Raw genomic sequence first — 18307 nt, 5'->3', positions numbered from 1 at the left:
GATGAGGACAAAGTTGTTCTACTGCTAGTGTCACTACCGAAGTAGTATAATACTATGATGACTTCTTTATTGGTTGGAAAAATGAAATTAGATTTGGATGAGACTATTGTTATTCTTCTAGAAACCGAAAGATTGATGAAAAAAGAATCAAGTGACACATCTGATGGAAGTGTATTCATGGTACATGCATGTGAAACGGAAAAGAAAGTATGTTAAGAAATATAACCCTAATATCAGCTATTTTTATTGTGAGGAATTAGGTCATATAAAATTTATGTGTTCAAAGGCAGGAGAATACTTAAGAGAATTGAAGAAAAATCGAGGAGGGGGTAGTGTTTCGCTTGTAAAAGCTAATGGAGATGTTCTTTTGGTTCAAGCAGAGAAGGGATCAAAAGAAGAATGAGTGTTTGACTCGGGATGTTCTCATCACATATGTGCTAGGAGGAAGTGGTTCTTTTCCTATAAAATGTGTGAGGGAAAGATGGTAACTTTACCGAACGGTAAAAGGGTAAAGGTTGCTGGCATTGGTTAGGTAACAAGGAAACTTCACAATGGTCGTGTTCAGAAGTTAACTCAAGTAAGATACATACCGGAGTTAAATTGAAATCTAATTTCATTTGGTAAATTAGTTGATTTAAGATATAATGTTATGATGAAGAACAGTATGTTGGAAGTCACTAAAGGGGATTTAGAGATACTCAAAGGTCGAAAAGATAAGAGAAACCTTTTTATGCTAGAATGAAGGGTTATTGTTCGAGGGGAGGTACTGGCAGATCAAGGTCGATGGCTTGATGGTGACCGTTAATCGGTTGTGTATGAAACCATATTGGGTTGAAGGGGAGGATTGTTAGGGTTAAACTCAATAGGTAGTATGGGTTTGGTGATTGAAAACATAATTGGATTGGATAATAATTGTATGGATAGACAATTATTATCATAATTGAGTTGGGTAATAATTATATGGGTAGAGGAATATTATTATAATGAGATTAGGTTATCAGTTTTGGTGGTCACGTTTGTGTGATGACTATATATACATAGTCTTATTATTGTTTTGATGTACGTTTGAGTATTGTTTGACTCAAGTATCGGTTGAGTGAATACCGTTTGGTGAGATTGATTGTATTATTAATATTTGTTTGGATTAATAATACAAGTCAGGATGTGGGTTTTTCCGCGTCATATATTGTGTGTGTGTTTTGCATTATTTTTTTGCTTCTATATTTGTGTGTATTACCCCTAGCACGGTTCATTGGAGTAAACATGTTTAACGTAAGAGCGGCTTTTTAAACTTCTTTATTTATTATATCTATTTATTATTCATAATTTTAGATTGACTAAAATCAAATAAAAATACAAAAAAAATCGAATATTATTTTAGAAGGACGTTGCGAATAGCGGCACAGTAAACTAGTTACTCATAATGTAAGTTCAACGACACAACTTTTGTTCATAACTTAACTATAAGTCTGTTATAGATCGTACGGAGTAGATATCTCAATAATTGTCTTATGAAATTATATAAATTTTTAAAATAAAAATATATTAATATTATATGAGAAATTGTCAACTAATTTTTTTCGTGGGTGAAATACGGACAATATTACTAGTTATCATAACTTTAGAGAAAAGATCTTCAATATCAATTTGGGTTAAATGTTGTTTATATTACAAAATGATTATTTTGATAAAAATATAGAGATTTGCATACTTCAGTTATAATAAGGGGTAAACAAATGGGCCCTAAGTACGTAAATCTCTATATTTTTATCAAAATAATCCATTTGTAATAAAAATAACATTTAATCCAAATTGATATTGAAGATCTTTTCTCTAAGGGCCCATTTGTTTACCCCTTATTACAACTGAATGGGCCTAATCTGAGCGCTTCATATACGTTCATATCGTTTGACTCTCCAATCAACAGCTGAGCGAATATTTATTATTACTGATTGATCCATACTCAAATTCCTCCTTGAATCCATTTATATAACGTGATACACCTGGATTATAGTTAGGTATTTTTTTCCGCTAAAACAACCGTTGCATCAAGAACAAGTACTTACAGAGGTAAAATCATATACATCTTTGATACACATAATTTTAATTGTATGATTTTTATCAAGGGCTTGCTTATTTTTTTGTGTTCCTTTTAGCCATATGCTTATAATATTTTTTGATTATATTCAGAATTCTAGATATCATAGTTGTAAGTGGTTGTCTATATGTAGAACTAGATTAGAATATTTAAGAGTTCACTGTATTTTTGGCCATCAATATCCTCTTGAAGAAGCTCAGTAATAAGATTGGGATCGTTATGTTTTGGCAATCCCAGTGACAGACCTGGGCCAGGACATGGTGGGTAGTAATTGGTTGACATCAATAGTTATATTTGGATGCTTAATTGAACTAGAAAGGTTTAAGCTTTATTGTACACCTGTTTTGATTTTTATGTAATATAGTTTTGGATATTTAGTGCTTATGCTTGCAGAATTAAAATTACATTTTTACTTGCTCTGCAGTTCAGGACAGGGCAGGCAGCCTCAAGCATAGAACTTGGATCTAGCTTTAATAGACTAATGATAACAACCCCGAGTCCACTAACTAATAGATTTTCAACTTAGATGTTCCAACTGATTGTCCTTTAATAATAAGTTGATAATACATGGAATCTGTAAGTTAATGAGTATTAGGATGAATTAATGTAAAATAAAATTATATGCAAAGTAGGTATGAGTTGAAGTAGGACAGAAGTAGGAGTACATAAATTGATTTTGTGTAATGTGTATATATCAGAATTTTGTCACTTATCATAATTAAAAGAAAGTTTTAAGCTAATTGGATTAGTTGTAGGGATGTTATTAAACATTGTTTTATAGATAAAAGAAGGTTTTGGTTCTTCTGTTGCCTTCTGGTTTTCGCAAAAGTTTTGAGTTATTTTTGCTGTATAATTTTTCTTCTTCGTCTTCTTCTTTCTGGTCCTTTTCTCATTCATCTTTTGAGTAATCTTTTGTGTAATCTGCACCTGGAGAAAATCCATTATGAATTATAGTACCAATCAATAGTTCGTCCACCAGATTGAACAAATCTCACATCGACTGTGAATTTAGATCTCCCTTATTCTACACATCTACAGAAAATCAATAAATATTTGAGCTAAGCATCAATATTTTTCATGAAAGTGTTAAATTTGATAGTTTGTAGATAGGATTAGGGAGGTACCACAGTATATCTAGATCAAATGAACTATATGTCGGATAACAAGGGACTTTAGGATTCACACAAATATTGAAAATATATCAAACTACCAATAATTACAAGGTATAATCTAGCTACAAGAAGCATGTACTAAACGGCTAACGAGACCTAGTGTCTGTAAGTTCTTGCATAATCTGGAGTAAGGGACTTAACTCTCTATTTTATGAGTTAAATTCAAAGGGGAATAATAATATAACCCATAGTAAAAAAAAATCGCCAATGTAATATACTTTTAATAATAACGATTGAAACCTGTCAACAAATTATAATAAGAAAGATTAAAACTATTGTTACAGTTTCTAACTAATATATCACTAAACATTTAATCTAATCCGAGTATATAGAATCTCCTCTGGGTGCATTTCCACCTTAAACTATTATGCATGTTCTCTCTCTTAGTAACAGTGAGTGGTGACTGTATTACCCTGGATAGACTTTGTATTCTATAGACTTTAAGGTAAAACCCTATATGCTCTAACTTTGTAATAACCCTATATGCTCTTTGTTAAGCTATAATTTTCTTTTGTTTTATTTATTTAGTTTATAATAAGCTTATTAAGTTCTTGGATATTATTTTTTGGCTTTTTTCTGGTACGTTTTCAGTTTTCGTAAGGTGTGAAGATTGTAGTTAATTTCTAATTTTGTGGATCACAACATAATAGAGATGGTAATGGGTCAAAAAGTGGATCATAATGCAGTTGATTTGTTAAAGCACTTGATTTTTGGTATGTTCTTGGTACGTGTTGTTCTCCCTAGCTATGTCAGCTGCTCTTAGCGTAGAGTGGTTTTGCCTATGTTGCTAACTATAGACGGTAGGGAACTGAGTTGAGTCGAGCTTTTCATAAATGGACCATTTAGAAAGGAATTAAAACAAGTTATAACTTACCACCTATATAGACTTTGTATTTCCTTACATATATACTATTAGGCTAGAGAGAGAAGTCGTCTTTTCCCCTTCAGCTTATATATTATGGTAAAAATTGACTAAACAGTCCTTTTTTTCTTGTATGTGTTCTGCCCTTGTGTTCTTTCATTGTCGTTTGATATTATTTCTGGTTATCTTTTTTACTTTCCTGTTATAAATTTCCTATACTTTTAGCTCTATGAATAATTATAATTTACAAAATCAACAATTTTTTTGTCCTTATATATGTTGATTGTGTATATAACATGGATTAATGGATGATTGTCCTTTTTTGATGAAATATTACTTGATTTACCTATTATTTCCATGTAGTTGTAACACCCCAAATCCGGGGTCAAGATTTGGTGTCACTTGTAAGAACCCTGATTTTTTTGTAATATTTTAAAACTTCTGTGAATAGTAACTTGAGCTGATTAAGTAATACGTATGGGGATCATCATAAAATGAATAGTGGAATTTTGAGAATCCGAGATCATATTCTTGTTTATCGAGGAAAATAAGTGAATGTAAAAGCCGACGAAATTCGAAGATTTACGATTATACTACATTTTTTTCGTATCCGTAAAGAATGGCGTAGAACCGGGAATACTACATGAAATAAATAATATATCAAGGTGTTTCTATGATCAAGAGAAGGAATGGAATTGGTTATAGTATTATAAGCGATAAAAGAAATCGCTACGAAACAAGTCGTTATACGTGGAATCTATCGGAATGGAACGACGATTGCGTTTACGATAAATAAAGGAATGAGAAATTAAATCCCATGCAAGTTGGCCATGCATAACCAAGTCCTAACTAGTAGTTAGGAGTGTAACTAGATGATTAGAAGTTAACTAGAATAGTTAGTGGAATAGTGTTGAATAGTGATGGGAGACAAACAAGTACACAAGCCATACTTCTCCCTTTTCTCACTTCATCACACAATCAAACCAACCTATACCTTTGCCAAATTATTGTCAAATCTGCTGCATACATCCCATATATTCATTATACACTCCCACACTTCATCCACAAAAGAAAACAACCCTCTTTTCCCTCACTTAAAGCTCTCCCATTTTACATTCCAGCAGTTCGGATTTTCTGAGCAAGGGAGAAAGAAAAATTCATAACTCAAAATGTACGCATTCAAATGTCATGAAATTTTTACCATAGCTTCTATATATCTTGGGTAAGATTCGTACCAAATTTCAGCCTCAAATTAGTTTTTTTCAATTTTATAAAAATGTTTGAATGAGGTGCTGAAAAGTAACTCCAAAATTCTAACTTGTTTCTTGGTTTTGTTTCTTAAGGATCTAGCCCTTCTAAGTGTTTTTCAAGCAAACCAAGCCCTAATCACCTTAGTACTAACCCTCCTAGTGCTCAATAAGGTATAACTTCCAACTCTTTAAAGTTTTAAGGGTGGGTTTAAGAGTTATTTATGATGTAGTGTCAAGATCCAAGAGTTTGTGTATGTGTAAGGTTGTTTTACTCATATTCTTGCTAAGTACTTGAGTTTTTGAGTTATGATTCTTGTATTTGATGATAGATAAAGTATATAAGGTGTATGTGGGTGGATCTTGAGAAGTAAGAAGTGTTGTGTTGGTCATAAGTAGTGATTGTGTCAAGAACAAGTAGTAGAAATAGAATATGGAGCCTATTGCACTTGGTCTGCCTTCTGCAGTGTATTCGGCCATGTAAATGTTTGAAATTTGTGAGTCACTGGCCATGACTGGGTAGATCTTGATTTGTAGTTTCTGTACATGTGTGGATCATCACGAGGGGATTTACGGTTTAAAAGTTATGATCGTTTTAGTGTAGAGCGTTCATACGAAAAGCCAACTGCGCATAGGCCACTTGCTTAATAATTTTGAAAGGCTAAAAATGATTTCGAAAATTTGGAAAAATCATGATAATTAAATAATGCAGCAAGGAAGACTGTCCAAAAAGAATTTTAAGAAAATATTAATTTTTCGATTTTATAAAAATGTTTTAGTAAAGCGAATCGATAATCGCGTACTAACTAAGATCGTTGGTTATTGATTTTAGATCGCCAACAAAAGCCCCGAGACCATACCACTCCTAGCACTCGAGGCAAGTTTACGAAACCCTAACACAAATTATCCATGCTATATATACTTTTGTGATATTGATGCCATGATTTATAATTCGAAAATATATGCTTGTCTGTGATATCAATACATTCCAATTATGTGATTATTTACGGAGACGAACTTCGTTTTATACGAGTATGAGAAATTGAAACGTAATTTTAATATAATACAAGATAGTGGGAGTCGGAGATAGTTTTAAATCAATTTAATCCCGGAACGAGCCGGACGCGGAAAATTTCGATTTCAATAAATAAAGTACTTTCGCGTAACATACATATCAAACGAGCGATTGAGATTTGATTTATAACTAAAAGAGGTAATCGAATACTCACTCAAGGGATATCCTACTTGACTATTTATTTATAAGTAATACCTAAAGAGTTACTAAAATATCCGGAAAATACTTAAAGTAATATTGAAAAGTTTTTAAATCAATTCACTCTATCTAAAATGTATGTAACCATTCGAAGGATAATTATAAGATGTCGAATCCCGTCTTAAGTATTTAATTAAGATTTTTATCAATTCATTGAACCTTATTAAGAAACATTTTGTACTTAAGGTTTTATCAATTCATTGGACCCTTCATAAAAATATTATGAGACCGTAAATATTTAATATTACGTACCTCAAAAAAAAAAAATCATTTAAAAATAGACATAGTTCCCAAGGATACTTTCTAAATTATTCAAAATTTCTCGGAAGAGATCAATCATCTGAAACTTATCAAAACCTTAGGGAACTTAGTCTAGAAGCATGAAGGTTTTGCTTCCTCGCTCAATGAAAAACAAGTGAACAATATATGTAAAACTCTACTACGGTTAAGGGTAGAAAACGATTTTTAAATTCAAAACTCCGACAACTCCCAAGAATCAATTGTAATAAAAGTGACCGATAAATTACCTTGTTTAAAGGTCAACTGAGAACGATCTATTCCTTCGATAAAGGATTTTATCTAAATGATATAATTGTTTTGGGACTGGAATGTGGCTTACCCGGCACGGAGAGGTATCGGGTAGTGACCAAGCGCGGAGTGGCGCAGTATACAGTTATGTGGTCTCTGTGACCATTGACTTTCGGACTTGCACGGAAATGGGCAACCATCGTGTAATGTCTTGATAAGCCCAAAGGCGGCTAGGTTTGTATTCCTTCTACTAGTAGAGAAAATTTCGTATTCGGCTGATCACCGGTACGTGGTTTATTCCAGTATAGTCCCTTCCTCCACTTTGGATAAATTGTTGTGAAACCTACAACAGAAGGCCGATAAGGCTGAGTTTTAAATAAGGATGTTGATGTTCATATATCACATCCATATGAGAATCTTGGTTCAAGCATCATATTGAGATTTTGAGATAAAATGAGTACGAGTATAAGCCGATTAAACTGATACAGTTAAAGTTGAGTTTTTCATAAAATTGACAAGCATATAAACTTTTAGAAACCTTGGTTATACAATGCCTAATGGTTGTTTTTCCCTAAATGATTATATTGAGATAATGGATATCTATATCTTGCTGAGCATTAGTGCTCACTCTTGCTTTTATAAATATCATATCACAACAGATTACCAGCATGGCCCGAACCAGGATGACTGCCCGCAAACGGGTAGGGGACGCCCGTGAGTACCGTAGACTGTTCGTCCGCCAGCCACCTCAGGTAGACGAATAGAGATAGTTTCCTTTTGAGTACTTGAACCAAGACTATTTGTGACCCGAGTCAGTCTCATGTAGAGCTGTTCTCGGCATTCACTCTTTTGAGATAATTTCCTTTGGTCTGTAGTAACTTAAATACTTTAACGTTAATTTAGTAATGTTTCTGAGCATATAACCTGTGTGTGTGTGAGTTTGGTTAAAAGGTCGAGTAATGATGTGAAAAGAGGATTAATTATTTATTAGTCAATATTAAGTGATCGTAACGACCCGAATTCCCGACCTTGAATTTGGGGGTGTTACAGAAATGGTATCAGAGCCCTAGGTTATAAGTCTCAGAAATGTTAGGTGAATCAACTGAATCAATGAACTAGAACTCACATAGAGTTCGTAGTCGGGCTACGAGGGTAGCACTGATATTAAGAACCCTTAGGGGTGATTTAAGTATCCGAGGATAGTAATACGTGTGTTAAATGACTTGTAGGTACCCGATGTGTTAGACCCTGAGGCTGTAGAGGCGTACGAGAGAGAGCATGATGAGGCCCTTTTAGCTGAGATCGAGGTAGCAGACCCTGCCCCCACTGTGGGCTTAGAGGTATTCGAGTACCCGGAGACTGACCCTGAGGAGGACTCAGAGGAGGACCCCACTGAGCCAGACACTGAGATAGCCCCTCCTGAGGATATTCCATACGGCAGCACGGAGGTTTCGTCTCCAGAGATGATGAGGGTGGATGTGCATCAGAGGTCGATAGAGCGTTTGTTAGATCGGATCTCAGCAGCCCAGGCTCGAGTCGCTGAGCTCGAGAGCGAGACGGGAGTAGCAGATTTGATGGATAGGATGATAGCTCTGCAGGCTAGAGTCACTGCACTGACTGAGGAGTTAGAGGCGGAGCTAGGGGCATCCACCCCAGTGAGGACACCCACCTCATCCCCTGTACCAGTTAGTCCCGTACGGACTGAGACCGACGACGGCATGGACCCTATTCTTGACGGTGTGGCAGCGACTCCTGCAAATTCCCCACTTCCACCACCCCTACCAGTCATATCCCTAGCAGTTCACGACTGGGTGGTAGGTCGCTATGCTGCTGATCTGACAGCGGCTGAGGCCCGTATTACCGAGCTGAGGGACCAGCTTTCCATCGAGCGGCACATGAGGATAGAGGCCCGAGCCAGGCGAGGATACCCCAGCGCCCGACGCGTGCGCAGGACCATTCGCCGCATAGAGCTGAGGACCATCGGTAGGATTCACCGCTTATCCCCCCAGCGTGACTTGGTGAGTAGGCGCGAGGTTATTAGGGTTGTGGTTCGCGCTATGAGGCGGATTCGTGATGTTACTCATGGCTAGTGGACACTGTTAGTAGTTGGTTGTTGTTCCTCAGTGGTGGTACTTAGTTGTTTTGTGATAGTTGTTCTGGGTTGTTGTCTTTGATAGTGCCACCAGTTAAGGATTATTGTATTAAGGCAAATTGTACTTTTATTATTCAGTATGTTGTACCTAGACCCGGCGTATGGCCAAATTATGTATAATTATCATGTTGTTTAATTGCGATTTCTAGATTGTGGTTTAATCTTCTTTCATACCTGCATAATTACATACTGTCATAACAAATCAGGAAGCATGAGAATTGGCAAGTGGAAACAACCTAAATAAGTTTATGTAACAGGAAAATGCCGCCAAGGAGAATAGTAACAAGAACTCGCCCGGCTGCATCTGGCGGCCAGGGTAGTAATAATGAGCAAGGGCATCGAGCACAGACCCCACCATTAAGATTTAACAAAGAACGAAATGAGTATGATGATGAGGACTATGAGGAGTCAGAGGCTGAAGATACTCAGGGGATGGAAATGCCAGTGAACCCTATGGAGCAGTTTGTAGAACTTCTGAGGCAAAACCTGCAGCAGCAACGACCACCCCAGCAACCCCAGCAGGCCATGGCTAATGCATTTAAATCTTTCAAGTCGGTCAAGCCCCCAGAGTTTCACGGTGTTACTGACCCAGTTCAGGCCAGGGCTTGGCTAAAAGAGGTAGAAAAGACCTTTGAGCGAATCGGCACTGAAGAAGCCCACAAGACTAATTTTGCCACTTATCTCTTAAAGGGTGAGGCTAACTATTGGTGGGAAGCCAAGAAAAATATGGAGCCCCAAGGGATTGTTACTTGGGAAAGATTCACTGAGTTATTTTTAAAGAAGTATGTCCCGAAGTTTATGGAGGTTCAGATGCAGCGAAAGTTCCTAGAGCTGAAACAAGAAAATATGAGCGTAGCGGAATATGAAGCTAAGTTCACAGAATTGTCGAGGTTTGTGCCACAACTGGTGGGTACCGAAGAGCAAAAGGCTGAGAGATTTCAACAGGGATTGAAGCAGTGGATTCAGAATAAGCTGGCAATTCTGGAGATAACTGACTATGCCACCCTAGTGCAGAAGGCCACGATAGCTGAAGCAGGGAGTGAAATGAGCCAGAAAATGAAGCAAACTAAGAAGCGAAAGTTTGATGGTCAAAGCCGGAGTGTGGGAGGGGGAAGCTTCCCTAGTAAGTTTGTCAGGGGGACGGCCTCCCAACCCAACCGCAGTACAGGATTCGGGGGATCAGGGGGCGTGAGTGTGGCCCGGAGCGGGAACCAGACGGGAATGTCTTATCATAGCCAACCACGACCCCCTCTGCCAGAATGCAAGAGCTGTGGTAAGAAGCATTCTGGGCAATGTATGCAGAAACCAGTGACATGCTTTAAATGTGGTAAGGTGGGGCACTATGCCACAGCTTGTAACCAGGAAGCGGCTAAGTGTTTCCAGTGCGGAAAGACAGGACACATGAGGAAGGACTGCCCTGCGGTGGCCCCAGCTAGCTCAAGGGGTAGTGTAGCTGCATCTAACAGAGTGCCGACTGCCAGAACCTTTAATATGACTGTGAAAGATGCCGTGAGGAACACCAATGTTATAGCAGGTACGCTCCTCCTAAACTCCAATTCCGCCAATGTGCTATTTGATTCTGGAGCTACTAAGTCTTTCGTGTCTAAGGAATTTGCTGAAAAATTGAACTTAAAAGTGGAACCTTTGAAAGAATCTTTGCAAGTGGAAATAGCTAATCAAGAGATTATCCCTGTAAATCAAGTTTATGCTAACTGCAACCTAGAATTAGGTGGAGTAAGATACCCAATAGATTTAATTCCCTTTCGACTAGGGGAGTTTGATGTGATATTAGGAATGGATTGGCTATCTAGAAACCATGCCCAGATTGATTGTGAGGGGAAGAAAGTAAAATTGAAAACACCTAGTGGTAAGAGTGTAATAATTAAGGGGCAACGGCAAACCAAGAAGTTTCTAACTATGGTGCAGACCAAAAGACTTTTAAGGCAAGGATGTGAGGCCTACTTGGCTCACGTGGTGGATACCAAACGAGAAACCCCTGAGATCCACACCATACCCGTAGTTAACGAGTTTGAGGATGTATTTCCCAAGGATCTTCCCGGACTACCTCCGGATCGGGAGATAGAATTTGCCATTGATTTAGCTCCCGGCACGGCACCAGTATCAAAGGCCCCGTATCGTTTGGCCCCCGTCGAGATGAAAGAGTTGGCTGATCAACTGCAAGATCTATTGGATAAAGGAATGATTAGACCAAGTGTGTCCCCGTGGGGTGCACCCGTATTATTTGTGAAGAAGAAGGACGGCAGCATGAGACTGTGCATCGATTATCGAGAGCTGAACAAGCTGACCATTAAGAACAAGTACCCATTGCCAAGAATAGATGACCTCTTTGACCAACTAAAGGATGCCACGTGTTTTTCCAAGATTGACCTTAGGACAGGTTATCATCAACTTAAGATCAAACCGGAAGATATACCTAAGACTGCATTTCGTACTAGGTACGGACATTATGAGTTCCTGGTTATGTCATTTGGTTTGACTAACGCGCCCGCGGCTTTCATGGATCTGATGAACAGAGTCTTTAAGAAGTATCTGGACGAATGCGTGATAGTCTTCATCGATGATATTCTAATTTACTCTAGGTCGGAGGAGGAACATGCGGAACACCTCAGGATAGTATTGGAAATCTTACGAAAAGAAAAATTGTATGCCAAATTCTCAAAGTGTGAATTTTGGTTGAAAGAAATTCAGTTTTTGGGTCATGTGATTAGTAAGGAAGGAATTCTCGTAGACCCCGCAAAGATAGAAGCTGTCGCTAATTGGGAACAACCAACCACGCCCACCGAGGTCAGAAGCTTTATTGGACTGGCCGGGTATTATCGAAGGTTTGTAAAGGATTTCGCCAAGATAGCAGGCCCGTTGACTAGACTTACTCGGAAAACAGAAAAGTTTGTTTGGACGGAGAAATGTGAGGAGAGCTTCCAAGAATTGAAGAAAAGGTTGGTATCGGCCCCAGTGCTGGCCCTACCAGACGATAAAGGGAACTTTGTGATTTATAGTGATGCGTCCCATAAGGGTTTGGGATGTGTGTTGATGCAGCACGGTAAGGTGATTGCCTATGCATCCAGGCAATTAAAGGAATATGAAGTGAGGTACCCCACCCATGACTTAGAATTAGCCGCCATAGTGTTTGCCCTTAAGATGTGGAGACATTACCTATACGGAGAAAAGTGTGAAATTTATACTGACCACAAGAGTCTTAAATATATCTTCACCCAGAAGGAGCTAAACATGAGGCAGAGAAGGTGGTTAGAATTGATTAAGGACTACGACTGCGAAATTCTTTATCACCCGGGGAAGGCCAATGTGGTGGCCGATGCCCTTAGTCGTAAGGAAAGATTGAAAAGGATCACCACGTCAGAGGATTTGATCAGAGAATTTGACAAGTTAGAGATTGAGGTCAAGGTTGCTGAGCCAGGGACCGAAGGTTTGTATGAGATGGTTATGCGACCGGAGCTACTGGAAAAGATTAGGCGATGCCAAGAAATAGTGTTGAGGGAGAACAAGGAACTGGTAAGCGGAGAGGAGGCCAAGTGTGACCCAGACGAGAAAGGAATCAGGAGGCATGCCTACAGGATATGGGTCCCTAACGTCCAAGAACTAAAGGATGAAATTTTACGGGAAGGACACAGCTCTAGATATACGGTCCACCCAGGAAGCACTAAAATGTACCAAGATTTAAAAGAGTACTACTGGTGGCCTAACATGAAGAAGGATGTAGCGGAGTGGGTCAGTAAGTGTATGACCTGTCAGAGAGTAAAGGCAGAACACCAGCGACCAAGCGGACTCTTGCAACCCTTAGAAATTCCGATGTGGAAATGGGAGCAGATAGCTATGGATTTTGTGGTAGGATTACCCCGAACTAAGACTAACCATGATGCAATATGGGTAATTGTAGACCGACTAACCAAGTCAGCGCACTTTCTCCCAATCAAGGAAACCTACACAGTGGATAGATTAGCGGAGCTATACATTAAAGAAATCGTGGTAAGGCATGGAGTGCCAGTAGCTATCGTATCTGACCGAGATCCTCGATTCAACTCCAGATTTTGGAGGAGCTTTCAGGAATGCCTAGGAACCAAACTAAACATGAGCACCGCTTACCATCCGCAAACAGATGGACAAAGTGAGCGAACCATCCAGACATTGGAGGACATGTTGAGAATGTGTGTAATTGATTTTAAGGGTTCTTGGGATGAACACCTGTCTTTGATAGAGTTTGCTTACAACAATAGTCATCATGCGAGTATCGGAATGCCCCCATACGAGGCGTTGTATGGCCGAAGGTGCCGTTCGCCCTTGTATTGGGATGAAGTAGGTGAGAGAAAGTTACTAGGTCCCGACTTGGTGCAAAAGACAAGGGACATAGTTCAATTAGTCAGAGGACGCATAGCAGCAGCCCAAGACCGACAGCGTAAATACGCCGATCTGGCACGAAAGGACAGAGAGTATGAAGTGGGTGACCAGGTGTTTCTGAAAGTGTCACCATGGAAAGGATTGATGAGATTTGGGAAGAAGGGGAAGCTGAGCCCCCGTTATATTGGACCTTTCGAGATTCTAAGACGGATAGGACCCGTGGCATACGAGTTAGCTTTACCTCCAAATCTTCAGCAGGTCCATAATGTTTTTCATGTATCAATGTTGAGGAAGTATAATGCGGATGCCAAACATATAGTGGAGCATGAGCAAGTAGACCTTCAACCAGATATGTCCTATGTTGAGCAGCCAGTCGAAATCATTGACCGAAAAGAGCAAGTACTCCGGAACAAGAGTGTCAATCTAGTCAGAGTCTTATGGAGGCATCACAACGTCGAGGAGTCGACTTGGGAATTAGAGAGTCACATGCAAGAAAAGTACCCCCATCTATTTGTGGATTGATTCCGGGACGGAATCCTTTTAAGGGGGGGAGACTGTAAGAACCCTGATTTTTTTGTAATATTTTAAAACTTCTGTGAATAGTAACTTGAGCTGATTAAGTAATACGTATGGGGATCATCATAAAATGAATAGTGGAATTTTGAGAATCCGAGATCATATTCTTGTTTATCGAGGAAAATAAGTGAATGTAAAAGCCGACGAAATTCGAAGATTTACGATTATACTACATTTTTTTCGTATCCGTAAAGAATGGCGTAGAACCGGGAATACTACATGAAATAAATAATATATCAAGGTGTTTCTATGATCAAGAGAAGGAATGGAATTGGTTATAGTATTATAAGCGATAAAAGAAATCGCTACGAAACAAGTCGTTATACGTGGAATCTATCGGAATGGAACGACGATTGCGTTTACGATAAATAAAGGAATGAGAAATTAAATCCCATGCAAGTTGGCCATGCATAACCAAGTCCTAACTAGTAGTTAGGAGTGTAACTAGATGATTAGAAGTTAACTAGAATAGTTAGTGGAATAGTGTTGAATAGTGATGGGAGACAAACAAGTACACAAGCCATACTTCTCCCTTTTCTCACTTCATCACACAATCAAACCAACCTATACCTTTGCCAAATTATTGTCAAATCTGCTGCATACATCCCATATATTCATTATACACTCCCACACTTCATCCACAAAAGAAAACAACCCTCTTTTCCCTCACTTAAAGCTCTCCCATTTTACATTCCAGCAGTTCGGATTTTCTGAGCAAGGGAGAAAGAAAAATTCATAACTCAAAATGTACGCATTCAAATGTCATGAAATTTTTACCATAGCTTCTATATATCTTGGGTAAGATTCGTACCAAATTTCAGCCTCAAATTAGTTTTTTTCAATTTTATAAAAATGTTTGAATGAGGTGCTGAAAAGTAACTCCAAAATTCTAACTTGTTTCTTGGTTTTGTTTCTTAAGGATCTAGCCCTTCTAAGTGTTTTTCAAGCAAACCAAGCCCTAATCACCTTAGTACTAACCCTCCTAGTGCTCAATAAGGTATAACTTCCAACTCTTTAAAGTTTTAAGGGTGGGTTTAAGAGTTATTTATGATGTAGTGTCAAGATCCAAGAGTTTGTGTATGTGTAAGGTTGTTTTACTCATATTCTTGCTAAGTACTTGAGTTTTTGAGTTATGATTCTTGTATTTGATGATAGATAAAGTATATAAGGTGTATGTGGGTGGATCTTGAGAAGTAAGAAGTGTTGTGTTGGTCATAAGTAGTGATTGTGTCAAGAACAAGTAGTAGAAATGGAATATGGAGCCTATTGCACTTGGTCTGCCTTCTGCAGTGTATTCGGCCATGTAAATGTTTGAAATTTGTGAGTCACTGGCCATGACTGGGTAGATCTTGATTTGTAGTTTCTGTACATGTGTGGATCATCACGAGGGGATTTACGGTTTAAAAGTTATGATCGTTTTAGTGTAGAGCGTTCATACGAAAAGCCAACTGCGCATAGGCCACTTGCTTAATAATTTTGAAAGGCTAAAAATGATTTCGAAAATTTGGAAAAATCATGATAATTAAATAATGCAGCAAGGAAGACTGTCCAAAAAGAATTTTAAGAAAATATTAATTTTTCGATTTTATAAAAATGTTTTAGTAAAGCGAATCGATAATCGCGTACTAACTAAGATCGTTGGTTATTGATTTTAGATCGCCAACAAAAGCCCCGAGACCATACCACTCCTAGCACTCGAGGCAAGTTTACGAAACCCTAACACAAATTATCCATGCTATATATACTTTTGTGATATTGATGCCATGATTTATAATTCGAAAATATATGCTTGTCTGTGATATCAATACATTCCAATTATGTGATTATTTACGGAGACGAACTTCGTTTTATACGAGTATGAGAAATTGAAACGTAATTTTAATATAATACAAGATAGTGGGAGTCGGAGATAGTTTTAAATCAATTTAATCCCGGAACGAGCCGGACGCGGAAAATTTCGATTTCAATAAATAAAGTACTTTCGCGTAACATACATATCAAACGAGCGATTGAGATTTGATTTATAACTAAAAGAGGTAATCGAATACTCACTCAAGGGATATCCTACTTGACTATTTATTTATAAGTAATACCTAAAGAGTTACTAAAATATCCGGAAAATACTTAAAGTAATATTGAAAAGTTTTTAAATCAATTCACTCTATCTAAAATGTATGTAACCATTCGAAGGATAATTATAAGATGTCGAATCCCGTCTTAAGTATTTAATTAAGATTTTTATCAATTCATTGAACCTTATTAAGAAACATTTTGTACTTAAGGTTTTATCAATTCATTGGACCCTTCATAAAAATATTATGAGACCGTAAATATTTAATATTACGTACCTCAAAAAAAAAAATCATTTAAAAATAGACATAGTTCCCAAGGATACTTTCTAAATTATTCAAAATTTCTCGGAAGAGATCAATCATCTGAAACTTATCAAAACCTTAGGGAACTTAGTCTAGAAGCATGAAGGTTTTGCTTCCTCGCTCAATGAAAAACAAGTGAACAATATATGTAAAACTCTACTACGGTTAAGGGTAGAAAACGATTTTTAAATTCAAAACTCCGACAACTCCCAAGAATCAATTGTAATAAAAGTGACCGATAAATTACCTTGTTTAAAGGTCAACTGAGAACGATCTATTCCTTCGATAAAGGATTTTATCTAAATGATATAATTGTTTTGGGACTGGAATGTGGCTTACCCGGCACGGAGAGGTATCGGGTAGTGACCAAGCGCGGAGTGGCGCAGTATACAGTTATGTGGTCTCTGTGACCATTGACTTTCGGACTTGCACGGAAATGGGCAACCATCGTGTAATGTCTTGATAAGCCCAAAGGCGGCTAGGTTTGTATTCCTTCTACTAGTAGAGAAAATTTCGTATTCGGCTGATCACCGGTACGTGGTTTATTCCAGTATAGTCCCTTCCTCCACTTTGGATAAATTGTTGTGAAACCTACAACAGAAGGCCGATAAGGCTGAGTTTTAAATAAGGATGTTGATGTTCATATATCACATCCATATGAGAATCTTGGTTCAAGCATCATATTGAGATTTTGAGATAAAATGAGTACGAGTATAAGCCGATTAAACTGATACAGTTAAAGTTGAGTTTTTCATAAAATTGACAAGCATATAAACTTTTAGAAACCTTGGTTATACAATGCCTAATGGTTGTTTTTCCCTAAATGATTATATTGAGATAATGGATATCTATATCTTGCTGAGCATTAGTGCTCACTCTTGCTTTTATAAATATCATATCACAACAGATTACCAGCATGGCCCGAACCAGGATGACTGCCCGCAAACGGGTAGGGGACGCCCGTGAGTACCGTAGACTGTTCGTCCGCCAGCCACCTCAGGTAGACGAATAGAGATAGTTTCCTTTTGAGTACTTGAACCAAGACTATTTGTGACCCGAGTCAGTCTCATGTAGAGCTGTTCTCGGCATTCACTCTTTTGAGATAATTTCCTTTGGTCTGTAGTAACTTAAATACTTTAACGTTAATTTAGTAATGTTTCTGAGCATATAACCTGTGTGTGTGTGAGTTTGGTTAAAAGGTCGAGTAATGATGTGAAAAGAGGATTAATTATTTATTAGTCAATATTAAGTGATCGTAACGACCCGAATTCCCGACCTTGAATTTGGGGGTGTTACATCACTAAACAATCCTTACATAGAATAAAGAAATAAATAAATAACCCCTTGAGTCCGGATCTTTTCCAGGTTATGGTATGAAACAAGAATCTAACCTTCTACAACTCACTTCAACTATAATACAAGTGTAAATACCTTTGAACTAATGCTCTTGTCACATTCTTCTACACCTTCAACCTCTCGCAACGGAAACTTCTCTAACTTCTGATGTCTATCAAAGCTATTCACTTTTATCCTTATCTGTTTCTGGCAGAAATAAGAATTGACAAAGCAAGAGTGAGCCAAAAATGCCCAGCAATTATATAATTTGAGTTTCAAACATTAATTTCAAAGAAAACTTCCAGACAAAATCTC

The 18307-nt window shown here is 37.9% G+C and overlaps 1 protein-coding gene across 1 annotated transcript; it reads left to right on the top strand.

Moving 5' to 3' along the window:
- Positions 1 to 7835: 7835 nt before the first annotated feature.
- On the top strand, positions 7836 to 9423 carry LOC141688953 (uncharacterized). The gene is made up of 2 exons (XM_074493104.1): positions 7836 to 7932; positions 8410 to 9423. The coding sequence occupies exons 1-2, from the start codon at positions 7849 to 7851 to the stop codon at positions 9268 to 9270; spliced, it is 945 nt and encodes a 314-aa protein (XP_074349205.1). The 5' UTR covers positions 7836 to 7848; the 3' UTR covers positions 9271 to 9423.
- Positions 9424 to 18307: the final 8884 nt, after the last annotated feature.

The sequence above is a fragment of the Apium graveolens genome, chromosome 10, assembly GCF_009905375.1.
Source record: "Apium graveolens cultivar Ventura chromosome 10, ASM990537v1, whole genome shotgun sequence".
NCBI classification, from domain to species: Eukaryota; Viridiplantae; Streptophyta; class Magnoliopsida; order Apiales; family Apiaceae; genus Apium; species Apium graveolens.
The sequence above is the reverse complement of the archived record's forward strand: the minus strand, read 5'-3'. Positions and strand labels throughout refer to the sequence as shown.